We start from the raw sequence: 21700 nt of genomic DNA, 5'->3' as shown, positions 1-21700 counted from the left end.
GTTGGTGGTAAATGCTTTAAAAGGGGGCATGGTAACCACAAGAATGGCAACCCCTTTGTGGGCAAGTCCGTCCCCAGCTCGGTCTTTGTGCATAATTGAACACATATGCAAGTAAGGGTCCTCAATTTGCCTTTAAATATGTTTTCTGTAAGCAAAAGCAAGTTAACTCATGCTTACCCAGAAATGCCTTGATGTCATGTCTATTTCGACAGAACCCACAACAATTCCATGGTAAGAATTTGAATGTGGTCATTATTTAGATTTGCTGGATTCTTCTGATGGCTTCCGAAGAGCTGAGGGTTTAGTTTTCCTGTACAGTCAGCCCTTGTACAGCACGATAGTTGTGTTCCTAGAAACCCACATGCAATGCAAAATCATGCAATATAAATAACAGGTCTTATGGAAAAAATAGGGTTAGGTGCTGACCACACAAGATTGAATACACATTTTTAACCAAAACATTACCAAACACAATAAATAATCATAATAAAACACTTATGTATTTTATTACAGCTATTACATAATAAAATATTGCTATGCTTTTGCTTCTATCATAAGCAAACTTGTTCTTTGTTTGATCTTCTATCCAAACAGACGACAGCAGTTCCATCTCTTCCAATTCTTTGTGTCTTGATCTAATGGATTTTTAACATTGGCAAAGGAACATGATGCAAGAAAGCAAGCTTATATAGCATCAGCAAAAAAAAAAAAAAAAAACACACTGAGTTGTTACAGCTGTGAAAATTGTTTTTATTTTCTCTGCATTATTTATAATTCTCAGCGTTGCCTCATTTAGGCCTGTAGCATGTGCAAAATCACATCATCTTTCATTTCGCTAAAAGCGTTTCACAATTTCATATTTTTTTCTCTATCAACAGAGGCGAACTGGCCATAAGCCTTACCGAGGAAACCCCGGTGGGCCGGAGGCCAGAAGACGATGGAGGCCGGTGTGATTTGGGCCATAAACGCTAGTACGAGGCCGCTACAAATCTGGGTAAGAATTTTTGACTCAGTCTGCCTCTGTCTATTGATATTGCTTTTCTTTTTCTCTCTCAATCTGTAGTGTCTTCACCAGGATGCTTCCTTTTCACACCTTTTAAGTATTTTACTCATTTTTAGAGAAAAGCACAATTACAAAGTGAGGAGGCATGCTTGATACACGTAAACAAAGTTGCACACATGTAGCAACTGAATAAGTTGATTGATTTAGATTTTATTGGCGCATTAGCAGCTTTGACTATAATGCGCCAGCAAGCAACTGAATAAACAACACCATAAAGGCAGAGACACAATTAACACCTCACTAGCTCACATTTTACTAATGCACATTTCTGGAGGTCACTACCATAAAAAATAAAAACAATTTCCAGTTGCATTTCTGCTAGTGGAATCTGTTATAAACAGGTATTAAATTCGATTTAATTGCATTTGCGATAATACAATAGCTGAATTGTGAGTTTTTATGTAATTATGGTGAAATGTGTTTCCCCTTCACTGATATAAAAAAACAAATACATTTTCAGAATCTTCTCTTCATTCGTGGGGTGATTCTGCGTTCGACTGCCATTTCTTGTAAACACAAAGGCGAATCGTGCATAAGCGAATTCGGTTCGGGTTATGTACGATTTATAAATAGGATATGGTCGAATTAGCGTGGTGTAAACACATGTTATATGAGGACTGACTGTATTTGTCCTTTTTTTTGTAAAGAAAGTGGGCTGGTCTGTGTCCATATCTTCTTCTTCTTCTTCTTTGGAAGCAGTTGCAGGACTGAGTCATCCAGTACCTCCTTAACCACCACATCTATTATTTCTTGTATAGCTGGTGACTACTCCCAGTGTTTTTTGGTTGTTCTTTCCCATTTTGTTTTGGTAGTGGTGGAGCATTAGGAGGTACTGATATAGAAGTGGCAGTTAAATGTTTTTTTGAGTGGGTTTTTGTGAGCTCAATAAACAGCATGCAATTGAGGCAAAGGAATCTTTTGGTGGAACTGGAAACTCATTTCAGTTCGCATCCCAAAAGGAATGTGCTTTCCAGCAACTTTCTCAGCATATGTTGGCTTACTGCTTTCTGTGCCTCCTAATAGGAAGACTCAAACTATAAAATTAGTTAGGGCATTTGTATCATTACTATATATGCAAACTTTTTAAGACAAAAAGGTTTGTACATTGGCATTATTATTGTGACATATCATATTGTGCAATCCACAATCACAATGGGTTGACCTCCTTATACTACAAATAAGTAATGCTTCCCATCAGAGAAGACTATTGTAACTTATTTTCAGTTGAGTACCACCATTCAGACAGCACTGTATCAAAACTGCCTGGCTTCTCATCAGTAAGTGGGTAGGTACCCAGAGGTATAAGGGTTGATAACCCAGTTATGACTTATTTACACAATAAGCGAGATGCCAAAGGTGTGCTTATTACATTAATAACATTTGATGGCAGAAAGCCGAAAACTATGTGGTGGTACTCAACTCAAAATAAGCAACAGTAGTCTTCTCTAATGGGAAGATTTTTATTTATTTGAAGTATAGTAGAAACTCGATTATCCAGATTAAACAGGGATGTATGATGTAAAGATAATGAAAAATCCATATAATCGAATAAAGAAAAATTCATTTTACATGTAATTTTAATACATATGTTTTATTGAAAAATATTTAAAACTACATAATAAAATAAATAAATAATTACATAATAGTATTATATATACACATGTACATAAAGAAAATTATTGTTTCTTAAAAAAAAGTCACTTATTGACAACTGTTTAAAAGTTGCTCTCCTTTTTTGTAGCTGCAAAATCACAAACTCTTTTTAAACATAAAACTTTTCTTATGTCACATTTGTCCTGTCTTTCAAACCATTTCATAGTAACCCTCTAAACACTGAAAAGCTTCAGAATGTGAAGAATTAACATTTTCTTCCCTGTGAGGTATTTGAAGGGAAGAAAACAAGCTTCTCACTTGTAGGTTTCAAAATTACAAAGTGAAGGTGGGCAGGGCAGTTGTCAACAATCAATGCGATTTTTCTGTTTTCTTTCGTCATCTTTCAACCAAAATTAAAAATCCACTGTTCAAAAATTTCACTTGTCATCCAAGATTTTTTGTTGTAGCTGTAGTCCAACTGTAACAACTTTACTGCTGTGAAACATTGGGGTTGTTTACTTTTGCCTGTTACCAAGTTTCAGTTTTTCATTACCAGCCACATTTGCACCAACCAAGACTGTAATTTTCTCCTTACTATTTTTACTAACTAAACATTTATCACCTTTAAAAGTCAGTGTCACATTCAGCAAACATTTAAAAAATAGACCTGTTTCATCAACGTTGAATTTGTCTTTGGGCTTGTAGTCGTCCATAATTTTTTTTTAAAACTGTTTTTTCCAATGGGTACAGTCTTCTTTGATTACAACTCCACTTTCACAAGGAATAACTTTTTCGAGTAAGCCATTGCGCTTTTTAAATTTGTCCAGTCAACCAGAACTGGCTTGGAATATTTCATGCCATGGCCTTTTCTTTTATTAATGGTCCTGATATTGGCAAGTTTTGGTCTCGAACCAAATTCACCAACTTAAAAATGGCTTCATCTATATCTTCATACTGGCATAATTTCGCACCCTTCTGATTGGGTCATGTTTTCCCGAACTGTTCGAGAATCAAAACCATGGTTTTTCAGAATGATTGACAAACTACTGGCAGGGATATTAAATTCCAAAGCAATTATTTTTTTAATGCCCCAATCTACGCTATTAAGAACTTCCACTTTTATCACTACACTCAAAGATTCCCTCTCAGACATTGTAAGGTTACTTGCACAGCAGCTAAACAAAATTGATTTAAGGACCACTTGTACCTACCATGTAAACAGACAGGTGAAATTTAGTGAAAGTGTGGATGGATGGCTCATTTCTGTGAAACAGCAGATGAATTTCTGGGATAAAGGAAAATCACTCTCTCCTAATTTTCTAAAATAGGGTGCTTACAGTAGAAAACAGGTTGACCAGAGTCCAATGTCCGCATCAGGAATATGCCGTAATCTTTGCCAAATGGATAGATAGCAGTTGACCAACATGATTTCTTGGTACAGTAGAGGCAGTTGTATAGGTGTTATGGGCACCACTAAATTGTTGAACGTTTTAGCTCTTAATTCATGATCTTAAGAATTCATCCCTTTAGTCTTAAAAGCTAAAGGAATTAATTCTTAATCCATTTATCTCTTAATTTGTGCTTTCTACGCATCAGCTCTATTGCCTAAGGGCCAAGGTGTGAATATTGCATACCCAGGTCTGTCGAAATCAGTTTTTTATAAGGAAATTTTCTTTGTTATACAGAAATTATTTTCAATGTAATGACCAATGAGAAATCAAAAAATTTTGTTATATGAAAGTTCGTTAAAGAGAGGTCCGACTGTATTTAGTTTTAGGCATATTAAGTATGTAAGAATAGATAAATCTGATAAAGTTTGCACAGATGGAGGTGAAAAGTACAAGGACTAGAAGGGTTAGGATAGTAGAAAAAAGAAGTATTATAGATTTGTAAAAGGCAAAGAATGAATGAAGGCAATTATGAACTGAATTGTAAAGTCAATTAGAGGTGAGAGAACTGTAAAGTAAAATGATTAATACCAAATGATTAAACAAATTTTAAAAAATAACAATAATAAAATAATAATAAAAAATAAAAGGTGTTAAAGCTGTCATCAGATATGGGTGGGCAAATTAAGTTATAGGTTGAAAACAGGGATAGCAAAAATGCAAAATCTGATGTCAGCTGAAGTCAATATTGATACATGGTCAGGTATTTCATCAGGGGACTACACCTGATCATGTATCAGGAACTGTGTTTCTATACTTGTCCATAACAGTGGAAGAGAGGTGAAAAAAAGCCAAAAAAAAAAATAAAAATAATAAAATTAGCACATTCTCTTACAGTACGGACAAGGTGGACATGGACCTTGCCTATATCACTTCTCAACTCTACTAATCACTTGGACCTCTTCAGCTTCTTTCTTTGAAACTCAGCTTTATCCAGTCTAACATTCCTAACAGTCAGGCAAGTTTCCTTGGTGATTTAAAGGTTCATGATTCCAGCTGGTCGAGACGTCGAGTCTTTTGCAATTACTGTGACCTCACAACTTTTTTCATTCACCTAATATAATAAACAGACAATCCTAATATCTCTCTCTCTCTCTCTCTCTCTCTCTCTCTCTCTCTCTCTCACACACACACACACACACACCTTCAATCTTTTCCTCGGCAACTTCCATTTGAAGTACATATTCGATGTAAGTGGTCCTCCACATCCCTCAGATCACAACCTGGTGAGGTCAGGTCTGTTCTCCGATACAGCCGCTCTCTCGTAGCCATTTTCATCCTTGTGTCATCTGGCATTACAAGGATGCGAAATGGGATATGCATAATTTCTATTTTTTTCCTTCATTGGATTATTCTTTTAAACCTTCTGATCCCAATGTTTCTTCAGACAGGGATGATATCCATATCCTTTATTCCACCACCCAAAAATATTGTCATTTATCTAAACATTGGTTTTCCAATAAATGAGCTAAAGTTGCTCAAGATAAGAATGTAGATTGTCACAAATGATTTGTATCCAAATCTCCGGCTTTGTTTTTTACCCACACTAAAGCTCAACAACTGTAAAATAAATATTAATTAATCGAAACTCAATTTTTAAACAGACTAAGAGAATAAAATTTGCTTCTAGTCCAAATGGTAGCTGAACATTCTGGTCGTTTGTCAAAGCTATTGGCCACAACTTCTATCCTCTATATTCCTACCTCTGTTATAATCTGATGGCTCCATTGCATCCTCAACTAAAGGTAAAGCTGACTTAGCAGCATTCTACTTTTCTTCCAACTCCTACATTGATGACCTTGGTAAATCACCTCCTAACAGAACTAATACTAACTCAATGCCTCTCATGGTCTTTCAACAGAAAGATGTCGGAGAATTCTAAACAATTCTTGATTCCAGGAACACTCTAGGTTTTGATGGCATTTATCCATTTATGCTCAAAACATTTGCTCCTATTCTGTGTTACCTTCTTACACTTTCTTATTCCACTGGTGTTTTTCCTCCATCTTGGAAATTTGTTCATATCCAGCCAGTATCACCTCCTACCATAGTAAAACACTCACTCATGCCTCCTATGGTCTTCCAACAGAAGGATGTGAGAAGAATTCTAAATAATCTTGATTCCAAGAGCACTCCAGATCCTGATGACATTTATCCTCAAATCTGGTGCTCCTGTTCTGCTTTCTTATTCTTTCTTATTCCAATGTTGTCTTTCCTCCTACTTGGAAATTCATTCATATCCAGGCAGTTCCTAAAAAGGGTGATCCTCCCTTCCAATTATTGTCCCATTTCACTTGTCTCCACTCTTTCCAAAGTAATGGAGAAATCCGTCAATAGCCAACTCTTAAACATCATCTGAAATCCTTCCATTTGATTGATGATCACAAATATGAATTTGATCAGTGTTAATCCACTGGCAACATATTAACTTATGTTACTCATCTTTGGAAAAATTCAACATAAAAGTTTTTATGGGGTTCAAATGGTTGATTTAATGTAGAAATCTTCTAAACAAGTATCCATCATGAATTAAAGAGTGTTTTTCAACTGTATATCCAGTTTTCTTGGTGAATGCACAATGTGAATGACTGTAGACTGCTTCTGTCTTCTTCTCTAATGTTAGTGTTCCCCAAGCCTCAATTCTTTCTCCCAGTCTTTTCTATTTATATATTAATGACCTAATTTCAGTGAGTGAAAATCCTATCAATAGGTTCACTGATGATAGCACACTACATTCCACCTTCCAATTTGAGAAACCTGAACAAACATTCAACTTCTCAAATAACTCCACCAAATCCTTAAACATTTAAATGCTGATCCCCAAGTAATTCTCAAATGGAGTGAAGAAAATTTAGTTAACCTCAATACTTCTAAAACACAAACCTGTCTTAAAAGAGTCTATTGCTTGTATTCTCATTTTTGATTACACTCAGATTTCTATTAAAAATTATCCTGACTTCATATCTCTTTTGACATAGGCATATCACAAATATTGCTTCCTGGTTTTCTTTTTTTGCTCTCAGCTTTACTTTTCTTCTAAATTGCTACTCACTCTTCACAAATCTAAAATCCACCTTACCATGGAATATTTTTCTCAGACTGCACCCCAACAAAGCTCTTTCAAGCATCTAGACTCTATTCAAAAGAAGATAGTCAGGTTAATTAAATACCTAAATGTCTGTCACAAAGAATCCCCACAATTTCTCTCACTGATGTTCATTTTCTGCTATGTGCCTTTTCAAGAGATAATTCAATGGGCAATGTTCTTCTGAATTGGCATCTGGAATTCTACCACTCGCTTCTAAGCCAGTCCGAGCATGTGTCACATACAGCAAGCATCCTTCTACTGTCCAACTCCAAACTCACAGAACCAACCTTTCTTCTTCCCCATTTATCCCATATACTTCTGTTATCTCATATTTATCCCATATACTTCTGTTCTCTGGAACAACCTTTTTTCACATGTATTTCTAAATTCAGATCTAATATGAACAAGTATCTTCTGTCTTCTTAGCTTTTACCAGTACACAGTATAAAGTACTATAGTTCTACTATCTTTTCATTAAAAAAATAATAATAATACTCTAAATATTAATTTCATCTTATTTTGACTTAACATCAAAATCAGGGTAAAATTACTATTAATAATCAAAAAACATAAAAAAAAAAAATCATTAAAAAATCATAAAAAAACAAACTAATTTCCTTTTTTTTTTTTTTTTTTTTTTTTTTTTTTTTTTGAAGCAATCAAATCCTTTACCAGTTCACCATCCTAACTGGTTTCACACTGTAATACTGAACAATAAGAAACCAGTTTTCATAAATTCAATTAACTATCCATAATAGGGACTTAGAGGGTAACAGGTATTCTGTGTGTTATCAGACAATCAGTCTAAAACACTGATGGATCCAATATCTTTCTATTACAGAAGATTTAGTAGAAGCCCGGTTGGCCTGCCTCCCAAAAATCCACTCATGCACACCCTTCTCGATAGTAAGCCCTGTTACGTCATTTAGGTGGCAACGAACATGTAGAGTGGTTCTCTTTAAGATGCCCGGTCAGCGTGAAGTGGAAAAGACCAAACCCTTCAGCACATGACACCACGACAAAACAAATGGCCCTCAGTCCCCAGGGCTGAGGACTCCCCCTCTTATGGTGTACTTATAAATAGCAGAGAAGGCATAATTCAAATAGCAGAAGACTACTATAGAGAATTATACAAAAGAGCGAGGGAATGATGCCGGCAGTGGGGAAGATGGATCACAAATTAGTAACACATACGACATACCTGTTATTCTTCCTGATGAGGTAGAACATGCTTTGAAAAAAATTGAAGAATCAGAAAGCCCCGGGGGAAGATGAAGTTACTGTAGAGTTGTTAAAATTGGGAGGAAGAGCATAATACAAAAACTGGCAAGGCTCTTCACAAAATGCATTAGAAAAGGTGCGCGCCTAAGGAGTGGAATAATGCAATCATAGTTTTGCTGCATAAGAAAAGAGATAAATCAGAAATTGGAAATTATAGACCAATTAGCTTGTTATCCCACATCTACAAGTTGTTCACAAGGGTCATTACTAACAGATTAGAAAGAATACTTGATGAGAATCAACCGAAAGAGCAAGCTGGCTTTAGGACAGGATTCTCAACTATGGATCACCTTCACATAATGTCACAGCTAATGGAGAAAGCAAATGAATATAAAACGCCATTATGCCTGGCATTTGTGGATTATGAAAAGGCATTTGACTCCATACAGCAGAAGGCGATGTTTCGGGCACTGGAAAGACAAGGCATAGATATGCCATATATTATGATTTTGAATTTAAAATCAAGAAAGGAGGTCAACAATGAGACACAATATCTCCGAAGCTGTTTACTGCTGCCCTTGAGGAAGCTTTCAGATTAGACTGTCGCAGAAAGGAACCAATGTGAATGGAGAGAACCTAAACCATTCACGACTTGCAGAACATTGTGGTCATAAACCACGATCCCAAAGAATTAGAGGAAAATCTTAATCAGCTATGCACAGTTAGTAAGGATTTTGGACTAAAGATGAATATGGCTAAAACAAAAGTAATGATGAACAAGTATGCCACAGAAAAGATTGAAGGAGCAGTAATTGAAAAGGTGGAGTCATATAATTATCTGGAACAAGTTATTAGCTGTAATAATGATAAATGGCTGGAAGTCAAGAGAAGAATAACTTTTTGGATGGATAGCATTCAGGAAATGTAGTCACATACTGAGGAGCAATATCCCAGTTTGTCTGAACCTTAAAATAATGAAACAATGTATACTCCCCACCATGACATGGAAGTGAAACTTGGGCACTCACCAAAAGAATGGAAGAGAAGCTGAGAACTACACAGTGAAGAATGGAATGAATTATATTGGGAATCAGACTGTTAGATAGGAAGAGAAACACATGGATTAGACTGCAAACTCAAGCAAAGGACATTGTTATCAATACTAAAGAACTAAAATGGTTTTAGGCAGGACACATAGCTCGAAGACATGATGACAGATGGGCTAAGAAAATGACAGAATGGTACCCAAGAGGAGCTAGAAGAAAACCTGGAAGGCAATGGCGGAGATGGAGAGATGAAATTCACGAGTTTGTGGGTAGTAAATGGATGGCCATTGCACAAAAGAGAAGGAACTGGAAAGTTGCTGGAGAGGCCTTCATCCTGCAGTGGATTGAAAATGGCTGATGATGACCCACAATTGTACCATTTCAGTCTTCCTACACATGCTTAAATTGTGAGTACATGTGATAGCATCCATATGGAGTTATAGATATCAAGATACTTACTATCAGCAGCCTTCTCTAATAGCCGTTCACATGCAATAAAATCTCCTTCAACTACCTGTAAATAAAGTATAAATCTATATTAATGTTAAGAAATCTGTAATATAAAATACATCTATAGTCAAAAAATTAAAATTTTTAAAATTAATTAAAATTAATCAATCTAAAATCAAAAAGTTAATAAATCAATCCAGAGCCAAAAGAAAACAGTAGCTTCAAAATATATTATTCAGTAAATGTTCTAAATTAATTTAAGGATTTAAAGCTTTACTCTAAAAACATCTTACAGGCATCCCCCCCCCCCCATATAATACAGTACTTCTGCAACGTGGTTTAGCTCTAACACGATGCAGCAATCCTCACATAACATGATACTTATATAATAAGTTTCACTCTAACACAGTTAGAAAATTGCAGAGCCTCACATAACACAGTATTTTTGAGCTTTTTTATGGGGAAAACCCTGCTATTATGTTGGATGCAATTTTTCAACATTTCTATTCTTTTTCATAAATTGCAGTTGACTTGCTAGTCATTATGCAAAAAAAATTACTAGGAAATCCCAGTATTTTCTTGTATTTTGTTGGGAACTCTCCCTGTTAGGTTCTGTGCTATTGATTTTGTGCTTGTAACATAAAAAATTGTGAAACATAAATTTTGTGCTTGAGACCATAACAAACTGTGACTTCAAAAAGTGCAGTTTGTGACTTTTAAGGTTCTTGTAAGGTTATTTTGATTTTTATTTGATTGTTTATAAATTTTTCCGGATAAGTACTACAAATCTTTGTTCCTAAGAACCATATTGAAATAACTTCTTTCGTCGTGAATTAAATTCCAGCCCTAAATTATGCCTAAGGAAAGCAAAAAAGCACCACTCAAAAGAAAATTTTTTCCTTTAGAATCAAAGATACAAATTTTGGATCATCTTAAAAAAGGGGGAAGGTATCATACATTGCAAAAAGTTTAAATTTAAATGAAGTAACAATCCAGACAGTAAAGAAAAATGAACAGAAAATTAGAACTGCTTTTGCTGCAGAACCTTTCATTTCAGCAAATATGACAACTTGTCCCTGAGCATCAATAATTGAGAAAATAGAAAAGGTACTCAGTATCTGGATTGACAATAGCAGTACAAAAAGAATTCCATTAGATGGCAATGTAATTAAACAAAAGACACTACAAATTTATAATCATTCAAAAGAAAATGGAGAACCTTCTGTTACCCAGAGTTTGTTGCCAGTAAAGGTTGGTTTGAGTGATTTAAAAACCGCTTCTCGTTACATAATATAACAATTCAAGGGGAAAGTGCATCGGCTGATAATCAAGCTGTCAAGAAGTATGCAGAGCAATTTCAAAAAATTATTGAAGAGCATGTATACATGCCACATCAAGTTTTCAACATTGATGAGGTCTTTGGCAGAAAAAAATGCCCAACAGAATGTTTATTTCAAAAAAAGAGAAAACTGCACCAGGTTTTAAGGCATCAAAAGATTGTGTAATATTACTAATGTGCAGTAAAGCATCAGAAGATTACATGATACTATGGTGGTTTATAAATCCTCGTGTAATGAAAGGTGGAAATAAAAATGCATTACCGATATAATGGAAAGCAAACAAAAAAGCTTGTATAAACTACCGATTTGTTTAAAGTATGGTCTCAAAATTGTTTTGTGCTAGTTGTGGAAAAGTATTTAAAGCTGAAAAATCTAGATTTCAAAGTTTTATTACTATTGGATAATGTGCCAGGTCATCCAAAAGATTTAAGTCATCCAAACATTGAAGTAATGTTCCTCCCACCTAATACAACTTCTTTAATTCAGTCATTAGATCAAGGCATTATATCTACCTTTAAAACTCATTACATCAGAAAATCACTACAATGGATTTCGAAAAAAATTGATTCCAAATCTATTAAAGTGATGGAGGCATGGAAACATTTTTCAATTGTGGACTGTATTGGAATCATAGCTTTATCTCTGAAAGAAGTAAATCCGTCAGCATTAAATGCATGTTGGAAAAATGTATGGCCAGAGTCAGTTAATTCAGGAAAAACTGGAAGAAAATGGAATCGGTGCGATAGTATGAGTGGTAGGAGGGAAATGCGATAGTATAAGTTGGTAGGAGGGAAAGGTTTTGATGATATGACTACTGAATACATACAAGAATTACTGGTAGAAAAAAGAGGCTGGTGAAGCGGATTTGGTGGAAATGGCATCAGAGGTAAACCGAATCAATTCAGAGGATGATAAGCACAGATAAAAATTCTGAATTTCCAGATTTTATACTAAAAAGCATACAGGAAGGGATAAACTCAGTAGAGCAATTAGAATCTTATTTTTTTTGAATGCAGATCATTTGACTGGAAGGAGTACAAAGTTCAAAAGAGAGCTTCAAAAATGCTTAGCTCCATACCATGAAATTTACAAAGATCTATCAAGCAAAAGCAAACAAATCCAGATTACTCATTTTTTTTAAAGAGAACAGAAGAGACATGAAATCTAGATGCTACAGAAAAAAGTTCAGAAGATGAAGATATTCTGCAACACAGAAAATGTTCTCGTTTGATGCTTCAATATTTCGATATTTATCTGACATATATGTATCACAGTTTGTAAGATGTTTTTGTTTCAGTTATTACTATTTTTTAATAAAAATTAAGTTTCTAATAGTTATTTAAAAAATGGTGTATTTTCGTTAGCTTTTGGAATGAACTTCCTTTTTGTACTGATTCTTAGTCTCATATAACACGTTTTTCACTACTCGAGGTTCTATAGGAACCTAACTACTGTGTTATATGAAGGCTACCTGTATTTAAACATTTATGAAGAAAAACATTTAAACTCTTAGAGATGAGTTTCCGAAAAATAAATAGAACTCACAGATAAAATAAATCGCAAAATCATATTGAAAATAAGGACATAAGAAAAAAATCTGGGGGATAGGGAGGGGTAACAGATATCCAATCAAAGTAAGTGCTACAAACCTATAATGACATAAATATTCAAAAAGATAAGATGGGTAAAGAGAGCATTGTTAAACAGATATTGGATGCAAAAAATGAATGGTAAGCCTGCCTTCAGTCAACATGACTGAAGGCAGGCTCCTAAAAAGTGGATGTGTTATTGCTGGGGATAAAGATCAACAGGAAATAAGATAACATAGAGGAAAATATTGAATGAAAGGCCAACAGTATTGAAAGTATGATTTGTACTATCATACTGACCTGTAACACCCACTAAGTATGACAGCTAATTCATCCTGCACTTTTACCCATTGTTGCTCCAAACTTAGTCATATCTTTGTTGCTCGGTGCAGCTCAGCATCAAGCAATTCTGGCATCTCCATCACATTATTTACATTCATTTTGGCAAGGCCGTTTACCAACTCCATAATCAGTAACTGAATTTTAGGGAAAATGCAAGTTCTAGGACAGGGTGAATGCACTCCTGCACTCAGCAGTGCAATGAGAAATTATTAAAATGCCATTAATGATGGGATAACTTTTTATAGTTTTGGCTTCCTTGTGCACTTGTCAGTAACAGTAACCGACGTACAGTAACAAATGACACTACATCATTATTTCTCTTTTCAAATATGTTCTCACACTGAAACTGAGAGAACTGACGCTGCAACATATTTATGTTCTTTATCTTCCACGACACCGGGAAGTACATGAAACCTCTCCACAAAAAATTTCAAATTTGAAAATAATGCAGTGCGAAATGATGAAATTCGTGCATTTATAAGCACATCATTTTTTTTTTTAATGAAACAATTTCATAAATCATGTACTCACATAAAGGACCTCTCACTAAACAAAAAAAACAGAATCTTCTCCTCTTGTCTTAAACGTTGCCAACTTTGGCAGCAGAAATGCATAAGACTGAATCAGAATTACCTTTTTGTTTGCTGTGCTAATACAAACTTAAAAAAATAGAAGAGGAAGATTTAAAAACTTTTTAAATGTTATCTGGGAAAGAGCGATATAATAAATTTGCATATACATTCTTAAACATATCTAGGAGGAGTTATTATTATTATTATTAACCATATGGTGCGAGGAAGCCTCAGGCTTATGCTGCACCAGCCAAAAAAAAAAATTTCTGAATTACCCTGTGAGAGAGAGAGAGAGAGAGAGAGAGAGAGAGAGAAGTAGAAGGGAATCACCAAAAAAGAGAAGAATGATAATATTCAGCTCAGGACCCTGGGTGTGCCAAGCCCATACTCACCAGATATGAGCCCCTCAGTATGTAAAAGTGAGTTACACTGAATTGAAGAGTAGTTGCAGTTTTCAAATTGTTAACATAATATTTAAAGGAAACAAGCGAATTGCTTTGGTCAAGCCAAAAAAGAAATGACCATAAGCAGATAATAATATATTCCTAGAATTATCTATATATTGGCATGTTCAAGATTGTTTTCAATAGAAGTTTGCAATTAAGAAGTTGTTTTTCTTCATTAATTTGTCATCTTTCTCTGTCATCTAATGCTTTGTGAACCACGAACAGGAATCTGATATGAGTCAGTTCCACTCACTAGTGATTGCTTCTTGGACTTATCAATTCACTAATGCTGAAAAGTGACCAAGGCTTTTTTCACCACATGTAATCTTTTCTTTAAACAGATTTGATAAATTTTGCTGCTGCAGTTCTAGTCTAGTTAAACATTTATCAAAAGACAACCCATGTACGTACGTACGTACACACACACACACACACACACACACACTTCAAGATACTTTTTATTTGTTGAAATCATTCAAATTGATCAAATTAAAATGATGTCTCATTATCTATGTTATCTGAGAAAGAGGAAGGATGTCAATAGAATTTAGCTTATTCAAGCCATTTAAGACCATAAACACTACAATTACATCTTCTCAGAACCACCTGGAAGGAACTGAGTAGGGAAAGACATTAGAAATAAACCGACCTAAATCAATTTGAAAGAGCACTTTATATCTCGAAAGAGCAGGCTACTGATCTTGAAATTTGCTTGGTACTCAGGCCCTTTGAAGGAGATTTTAATGCTTATGGATAAACTAATTATGACAGTTGATGTGAATCTGAACAAAGAAATTAGTCTACAGATCAAAAAAAGTATGTACAATAATAGCTAAACTAATAGCTATTTAGAAACAGTTGTTTCTAATAACTAGAAACAGTTATTGTAGTAATAGTGCCCCTTTCATATAATATCCTCACATAAATTTCTAAATTTCTAAGAATGTTCTCAAAGTTTAAATATCAGGCTGCTGAAAATAGTCATTAATCAGATAACTGACACCAAAAATTTCAATTTTTTTTCCAAATATTCTGTGCATTGCATGCACAGAATATCTGAGTTCTTAAATTAATAAACAAATTAGATTAATAAATCTAATTTGTTTATTAATTTAACAAACAAATTAATAAATAAATAAATTATTCAAAATGTATGTCTGTGGTAAGAATACTTACCAAGAGTTTATGGAGATTAGTTAAAAGAGCATCCTCCAGCTGAACTCTAGTCCGTTTTTGTAAGGACTCAAAAGCTTCGATATAGTTATGTTGACGGAAGTGTTTCAGGCATAACCTGATTGCTTCACGTTCACGATACTAGAAATAAGAATGATAAAATGATATTAATAACATAATTTTTAAAAATCACACAGGAGTACACTAAGAGATCATTAGGCACTATGTTTATGGAAAATATACTTCATTCACACTGTTTATTAGTATTAACAGTGATAAAAAAAAATTCAACAAAGTAAGCTGTACAGCGTCAGCAAAAAAAAAAAAAATATTTCAATAACACTGTCCATGCCCTCTAACAGGTTGTTTAATTCTTCCTTGAATTTATTTAAGACAGAATTAAACACCCTACGGTTGATTGTTGGAAGGTGTGTTCCAACAATCAAATACCAGCTGGCAGAAGTTAAACTTTGGCATATTTATCTTGCAACTATCCTTCCTCAATATGAATATATTCTTCTAAAGAATGGTCGGATATGGGTTTGCACGAGACCATGGTGGTAGCTGGTCATGGGCTAAGAGCTAGATTAAGTGAAATGGGATTAGTACCTGCTGGCTTATATCTCTGTGGGGAATTGGAAACTTCAGAATACATACTGTGGCACTGTAGATATTATCAGATATCACATAGGAACATGTTCGAAGAATTAGAAGTGCAGTTTCTGCACCCATGCAAAGTATTTGCAAGTATTCACTCCTATAAAATTTTTAAGCTCTTTGTGTTATTATTTATTTGGTTTTTTTTTTTTAGGAGCATTAGCAACTAAGGCCATATTGCTCCGGGAATATGCGGTGGTCATTCCCTGACCTTTCCGCATCCTCCGTATTCGGTGGTGACAGGCTCGAACCCCGGTCTAATCAAGAAGCGTATGCTACACACTGCTGCTCCTTCCCACCTGGCTACGGAGGCACCAAGCTCTTTGTGAAAGATGTTTTTGAAAAATGAAGGCTTATAATGGCGAGATCATGAAATTAATATAAATACAGTGGGCCCCCGTTATAACGCGGTTCACTTTACGCTGATTCGCTATAATGCTGTTCTTATATTATAACCCGTATCTGACTATAACACTGTCACAGATCACTATAACGCTCTTTTACAGATTGCATCTTTGGCATATTTAACGAAATCGTTTCATTTGATGGAGTCGATAACTTGAAAATGAATACCAAAACAACATTAAAACGTTTCCCATGCCAACTTGAGAAATTTCATACGCTCAGTGAAATTTTCTCGCACTAAATTAATTGCAGTACAGTGACTTGTTACGTAGTTCCGAGATCAACATTTTAAAAAATGATCAAGTATATTGCTTGTAATATTTGCATTATATGCATTTATCCAAAGTCTAGTCATTACTCAGTACAGTATTAGACATCGTGCGTAAAGGACAGTTTACTTGAACACTGTATCGTAATTAATGCAACCAATGCAGTTACATTTTCGAAAAGTTAATAATGGCCGATAAGGATGAAAAAGCAACAACATCTGGGCGCAGTACGAAGACTATAAATTTGAAAATTAAATTAGACGTTTTGAAGCAAATCGATTCTAGTCAACGACAAGCGGATGTGTGCCATAATTTAGGACTTGCAAGTTTAACTATAAGAACAATTATAAAAAAATAAAGAATTAATTTTAGCTGCAGGAAAGATAGTTGTTCCACTGCAAGCAACTAGGGCTAGGCCGACTATTAGGATTGAAATGGAAAGACTAACTAATTTTATTGAAGATAATATCCAATGCAGAATTCAGTTAAGTTAAATATTATAAAAGAGAGAGAGAGAGAGAGAGAGAGAGAGAGAGAGAGAGAGAGAGAGAGAGAGAGAGAGAGATTAGCCAATATGATGATCTGAAGAAAACTCACTTAAAAAAAAAAATGTGGAACCATTTAAAACTGGTAAGGGCTGGTTGAATAGATTTAAAATCCAGGGAGAAGCTGCAAGTGCAAATGAAGAAGGCGAAACTTTCAAAAAAAGAACTTGTTAAAATTATTGACAAGAGGTATTATGTGTTACACTTCTCAACAAGTTTTTAACATAGATGAAGCAGGACTTTTGTGGAAATTAATGCCTAAAAGAAGTTTCATATTGAAAGAAAAGAAAAAACATGCCAGGTTTCAAAGTGGGGAAGGATCGGTTGACTTTATTAAAAAAAAAGTAAAGTGCAGCCATTATCAACCCACTGCAGGATGGAAGCCTCCTCAACAATTCATGCTGAGGGAAATGGACCATAATCTGCCACGCTGGTCCAGTGCGGGTTGGCAGATCGACCGTATTCAGCAGTCAGGGGCTTGAACCATGGTCTGCTCAAAGAGCGTGCGCTACCGCACTCCCGCTCCTGCCCACTCGGCTACGGAGGCCGGTTTGATTTTTATTGGGTGGTAAACGCTGCGGGTGATTTAAAATTAATACCCCTTTTAGTTTATTTGGAAGAGGGCCAAAGTTCAACCCAAAATCAACACATTTTTCATGATTAAATTTATAAATTAAATTAAATCAATGAAATTCATGATTTTAATTGGAATTTTAAGTTCAATTTTGATACGTAAGTAGTTACCAAATAATTATATACGTATGTAATGCAGAATATTTTATATGTACAAATATTTGAATATTAAATATTTTGACCGACATTTGGGCATCTTTTCAGTACCGTTTATTATTGATTAAGAAATATCCTATAGCACCGACCGCAACTTACAAATACATATGTTAACTTATGGGAATGCGGCGCTCGCTTAGCGTGGATTCACTTAGCGCTCTGTTTTTCCAGAACAGATTATCGGTGTTAAGCGGAGGTTACCTGTATGTGAATATCTTATGAATTTTGGTACAATATATGTGGTTTATACAGTGTGTGTATTTATTATATAAAGTACACTATATTTTTATGGAAATATTATACGGATTTTAAATAATACGGTTTGAATTAATATATCTTGAATTTTGAGTTTTAGATTTATAAATGAATATATATTCTTTTAACAGATTGTAAATATGTATTGTAAATATGTAGTATATAAATATGATTATAAATGTGCAAATGTGAATGCCTTAAGGTATAATTCCATTAAGGTGTAAGTCCATAAATAATTTTGTATATAGCAAAATCACAAATCATATGATTGTTGTATATATATGTAAATAAATTGGATATATGTTTTGTGTACATATATATATATATATATATATATATATATATATATATATACATATATATACAGGGTGTCTCAAAAATATTGGTACAAACGTTTAGGGGAGGTAGGTAACATCTAAAGGAATGTGAATCGCATAGGAACCCATAACCAGAAACGTCACCGTAAATCGGTAGACAGCGCTGTTCATCAGTTCGAGAGAGGGAAAATTTCTGGTTTACTCATTCAAGCAGTAGTCGCCGCACGAAGAGCATACATCGATATACGAACTGTGAGCTGGCAAACATGCACCTAGTGTATGGATTAGCAGAGGGCAATGGACGAGCCGCTCAACGAATTTATGGAGAATGCTTCCCTTACAAACATGTACTGGACCACCGTTTGTTTGCGCGTGTGCATCAAAATTTGTGCAATTATGGGTCATTTAGAGGTAACAGGAGTAGTGTGGGCAGACCGCGTTCGACGCGAACTCCCGTCATGGAAGAAAGTGTGTTGAATGCCGTCCAGAATAATCCTACTACCAGCACATGTGCCGTTGTCTCTGCCTTAGGAGTGTCTCGTTGCAGTGTACAGCATGTCTGCCATGACAATTCCTTACACGACTTTCAGTTACTGCTCTCCCAAGATCATCCTGCACGTGTGGCTTTTGCACAGTGGTTTCTCCAAGAATGTGTTCAAGACTTAAATTTTCCAGCCTATGTTTTGTTAACGGATGAGGCTTATTTCACTCGGGAAGGCTTATTCAATCAGCACAATGCTCATGTGTGGGCTCAAGACAACTCACACGGTGTGTGCCCCCATACGGCACAACATTGCTTCGCAATAAATGTGTGGGCAGGTATGGTCGGTGACTGCTTAGTCGGCCCATACCTGTTACCATTCTGCATGAACTCCGCTAAATATCGGATCCTTCTTGAACAAGTTCTACCAGGGTTACTTGACGATGTTCCAGCAAATGTGAGACACAACATTTGGTTTCAATATGACTGGGTGCCTGCCCATTATGGAAAGTGGGTTCGTGACCATTTGAACAGACGTTTTGGGAGTCGATGGATTGGCCATAGTGGACCCATTGCCTGGCCCCCCACGCTCACCTGATTTATCGAGCCTCGATTTCTTTCTGTGGGGAGGCCCTCAAATCTATCGTGTATGAATCGCCTGTGGAGACAGGAATGGATCTCGTGGAAAGACTCATCTGCGCTGCTGCTACTGTCAAAGAAACTCCACGTGTGTTTGACCGTATCCACCAATCCATGCTGCGTCGGTGTCACACATGCATCGCTTCTCATGGTGGAACCTTTGAGAATCTGTTGTAACATCATGAAATGCATCCATCTCGTACTCCATTGTTAATATTATGTCAAATAAATGTTTGCCACTAATTACTGTCTTTTGCCATTTCTGCTACTACTTTCTCGCGACGTTTCCGGTTATGGGTTCCTATGTGATTCACATTCCTTTAGATGTTACCTACCTCACTTAAACATTTGTACCAATATTTTTGAGACACCCTGTATATGTGTAAAGTACACCTTGTGTACTTTTCATATAACAAACCCATGTTGTGTCCGAGGTCTTGTCTATATGATTCTGAAGGGATTCTTTAACTAGTGCCTCCAATAATTTCCCTGGAACAGAAGTTAAACTAAGAGGACTGTAATTACTTGTACTCCCCTTTGATCCTCCATTGTGAATTGGAGTCACATATGCACATCACCAGTCCATGGGTATCTCCCCTGAGCCCAAGGACGCTCTCATAATTATGGCTAAATGTTTGCTTATTTCCTTCCTTGCCTCCTTTAATATAACCGGATAGATTCCATCCACCCTAAGTGCCTTTCTTATGTTTTATCTTCAACGATTTCTCCTCCACTTTGCTCTCAATTTTTACAAAATCATCTAGTTCACTGCCAGAGTTTAATTCACCTCTGGCATTCCCCTACCTGAATAACTTCTCATGTGTGAATGTAGATGCAAAATACTCATTTAGTTTGTTAACAACCTGAGCAGGATCATCAACAGTTGAACCATCGATATTAAGTGGACCAATCTAATTCATACAATTCCTTCCAGAGTTTACATAAGTAAAGAACTTTTTGCCGTTTTTCTTTGCATCCTTTGCCAAGGATTTCTTGTAATCTGCCTTTGCCTGCTTAATCTCCTTTGTAACTTGGTTACAAATTAGCTTATATCTATCATAGGCTTCATTGTCACCTGTTATTTTATATATATCCCATGCATTTTTCTTTTCTGCCACATGTCTCATTAGTTCATCTGACATCGATTTAGGCCTAAACCTTGAACAATATTTCTTAGTGGGTATGAAAAGCCCAGTAGCTTCCAAGATTAATTCTTTGAATGCTTCCCATTTTGAATTTGCTGTTGGTAACATCATCAGTTGGTCCCACCGTATAGAATTTAAATACTGTCTCAGACCATTGTAGTCTCCTTTACGAAAACCAAAACCCTTCCCTTTACCCATGATGGTAGTTACCTCTTTGAGTAAATCCCACTTCAGCACACTATGATCACTGCCACCTAATGGTTCCTTTATCTGCAGATTCTTAATGCATGAAGAATCACTACTGGTAATCAGATCAAGAGTATTACTCCCTCTAATTACCTCCCGAACATGCTGCTATAGAAAATAATTGAATAAGGGTGGCTCTAAAAGTGAAGTTGGAAATTATCGACCTGTCAGTCTGACTTCAGTAGTAGGGAAAATCATGGAGGCAATGATCAAGGGTGGAATTCAGGATCATTTGGATCGAATTGAAATTCTCAAGGATACTCAGCATGGTTTTGTAAAGGGAAAATCATGTTTAACAAATCTGGTTCGCTATTTCGAAAGGGTCACTCACGAGCTGGATTTAGGGAATAATTTCGACATTGTTTATTTAGATTTCAGCAAAGCTTTTGATTCAGTCTCACATCAGCGGTTGCTTTATAAGCTGGAACAGGTTGGAATCATTCAGGGGAGGAGGTAGAGGGTTGTGATAAATGGTTCTTCCTCAGATTGGGTTGATGTAAGAAGTGGGGTTCCCCAAGGATCAGTATTAGGACCACTGTTGTTTTTAATTTTCATAAACGACATTGATGAAGGGATAGAGG

General features: G+C 35.6%; 1 protein-coding gene across 1 annotated transcript in view; it reads right to left on the bottom strand.

The window, feature by feature from the left end:
- Positions 1-21700, bottom strand: part of muskelin (muskelin 1) — a 577242-nt gene that overhangs the window by 337905 nt on the left and 217637 nt on the right. The window contains exons 6-7 of the mRNA XM_090389985.1: positions 15375-15512; positions 9919-9973 (exon numbers count right to left, since the gene is read on the bottom strand). Coding sequence (XP_090246111.1) covers positions 9919-9973; positions 15375-15512 — 193 coding nt within the window. The remainder of the gene's footprint in view (positions 1-9918; positions 9974-15374; positions 15513-21700) is intronic.

This window comes from Mastigoproctus giganteus, chromosome 2 (genome assembly GCF_048544385.1).
Source record: "Mastigoproctus giganteus isolate SK-2022 chromosome 2, ASM4854438v1, whole genome shotgun sequence".
NCBI classification, from domain to species: Eukaryota; Metazoa; Arthropoda; class Arachnida; order Uropygi; family Thelyphonidae; genus Mastigoproctus; species Mastigoproctus giganteus.
The sequence above is the reverse complement of the archived record's forward strand: the minus strand, read 5'-3'. Positions and strand labels throughout refer to the sequence as shown.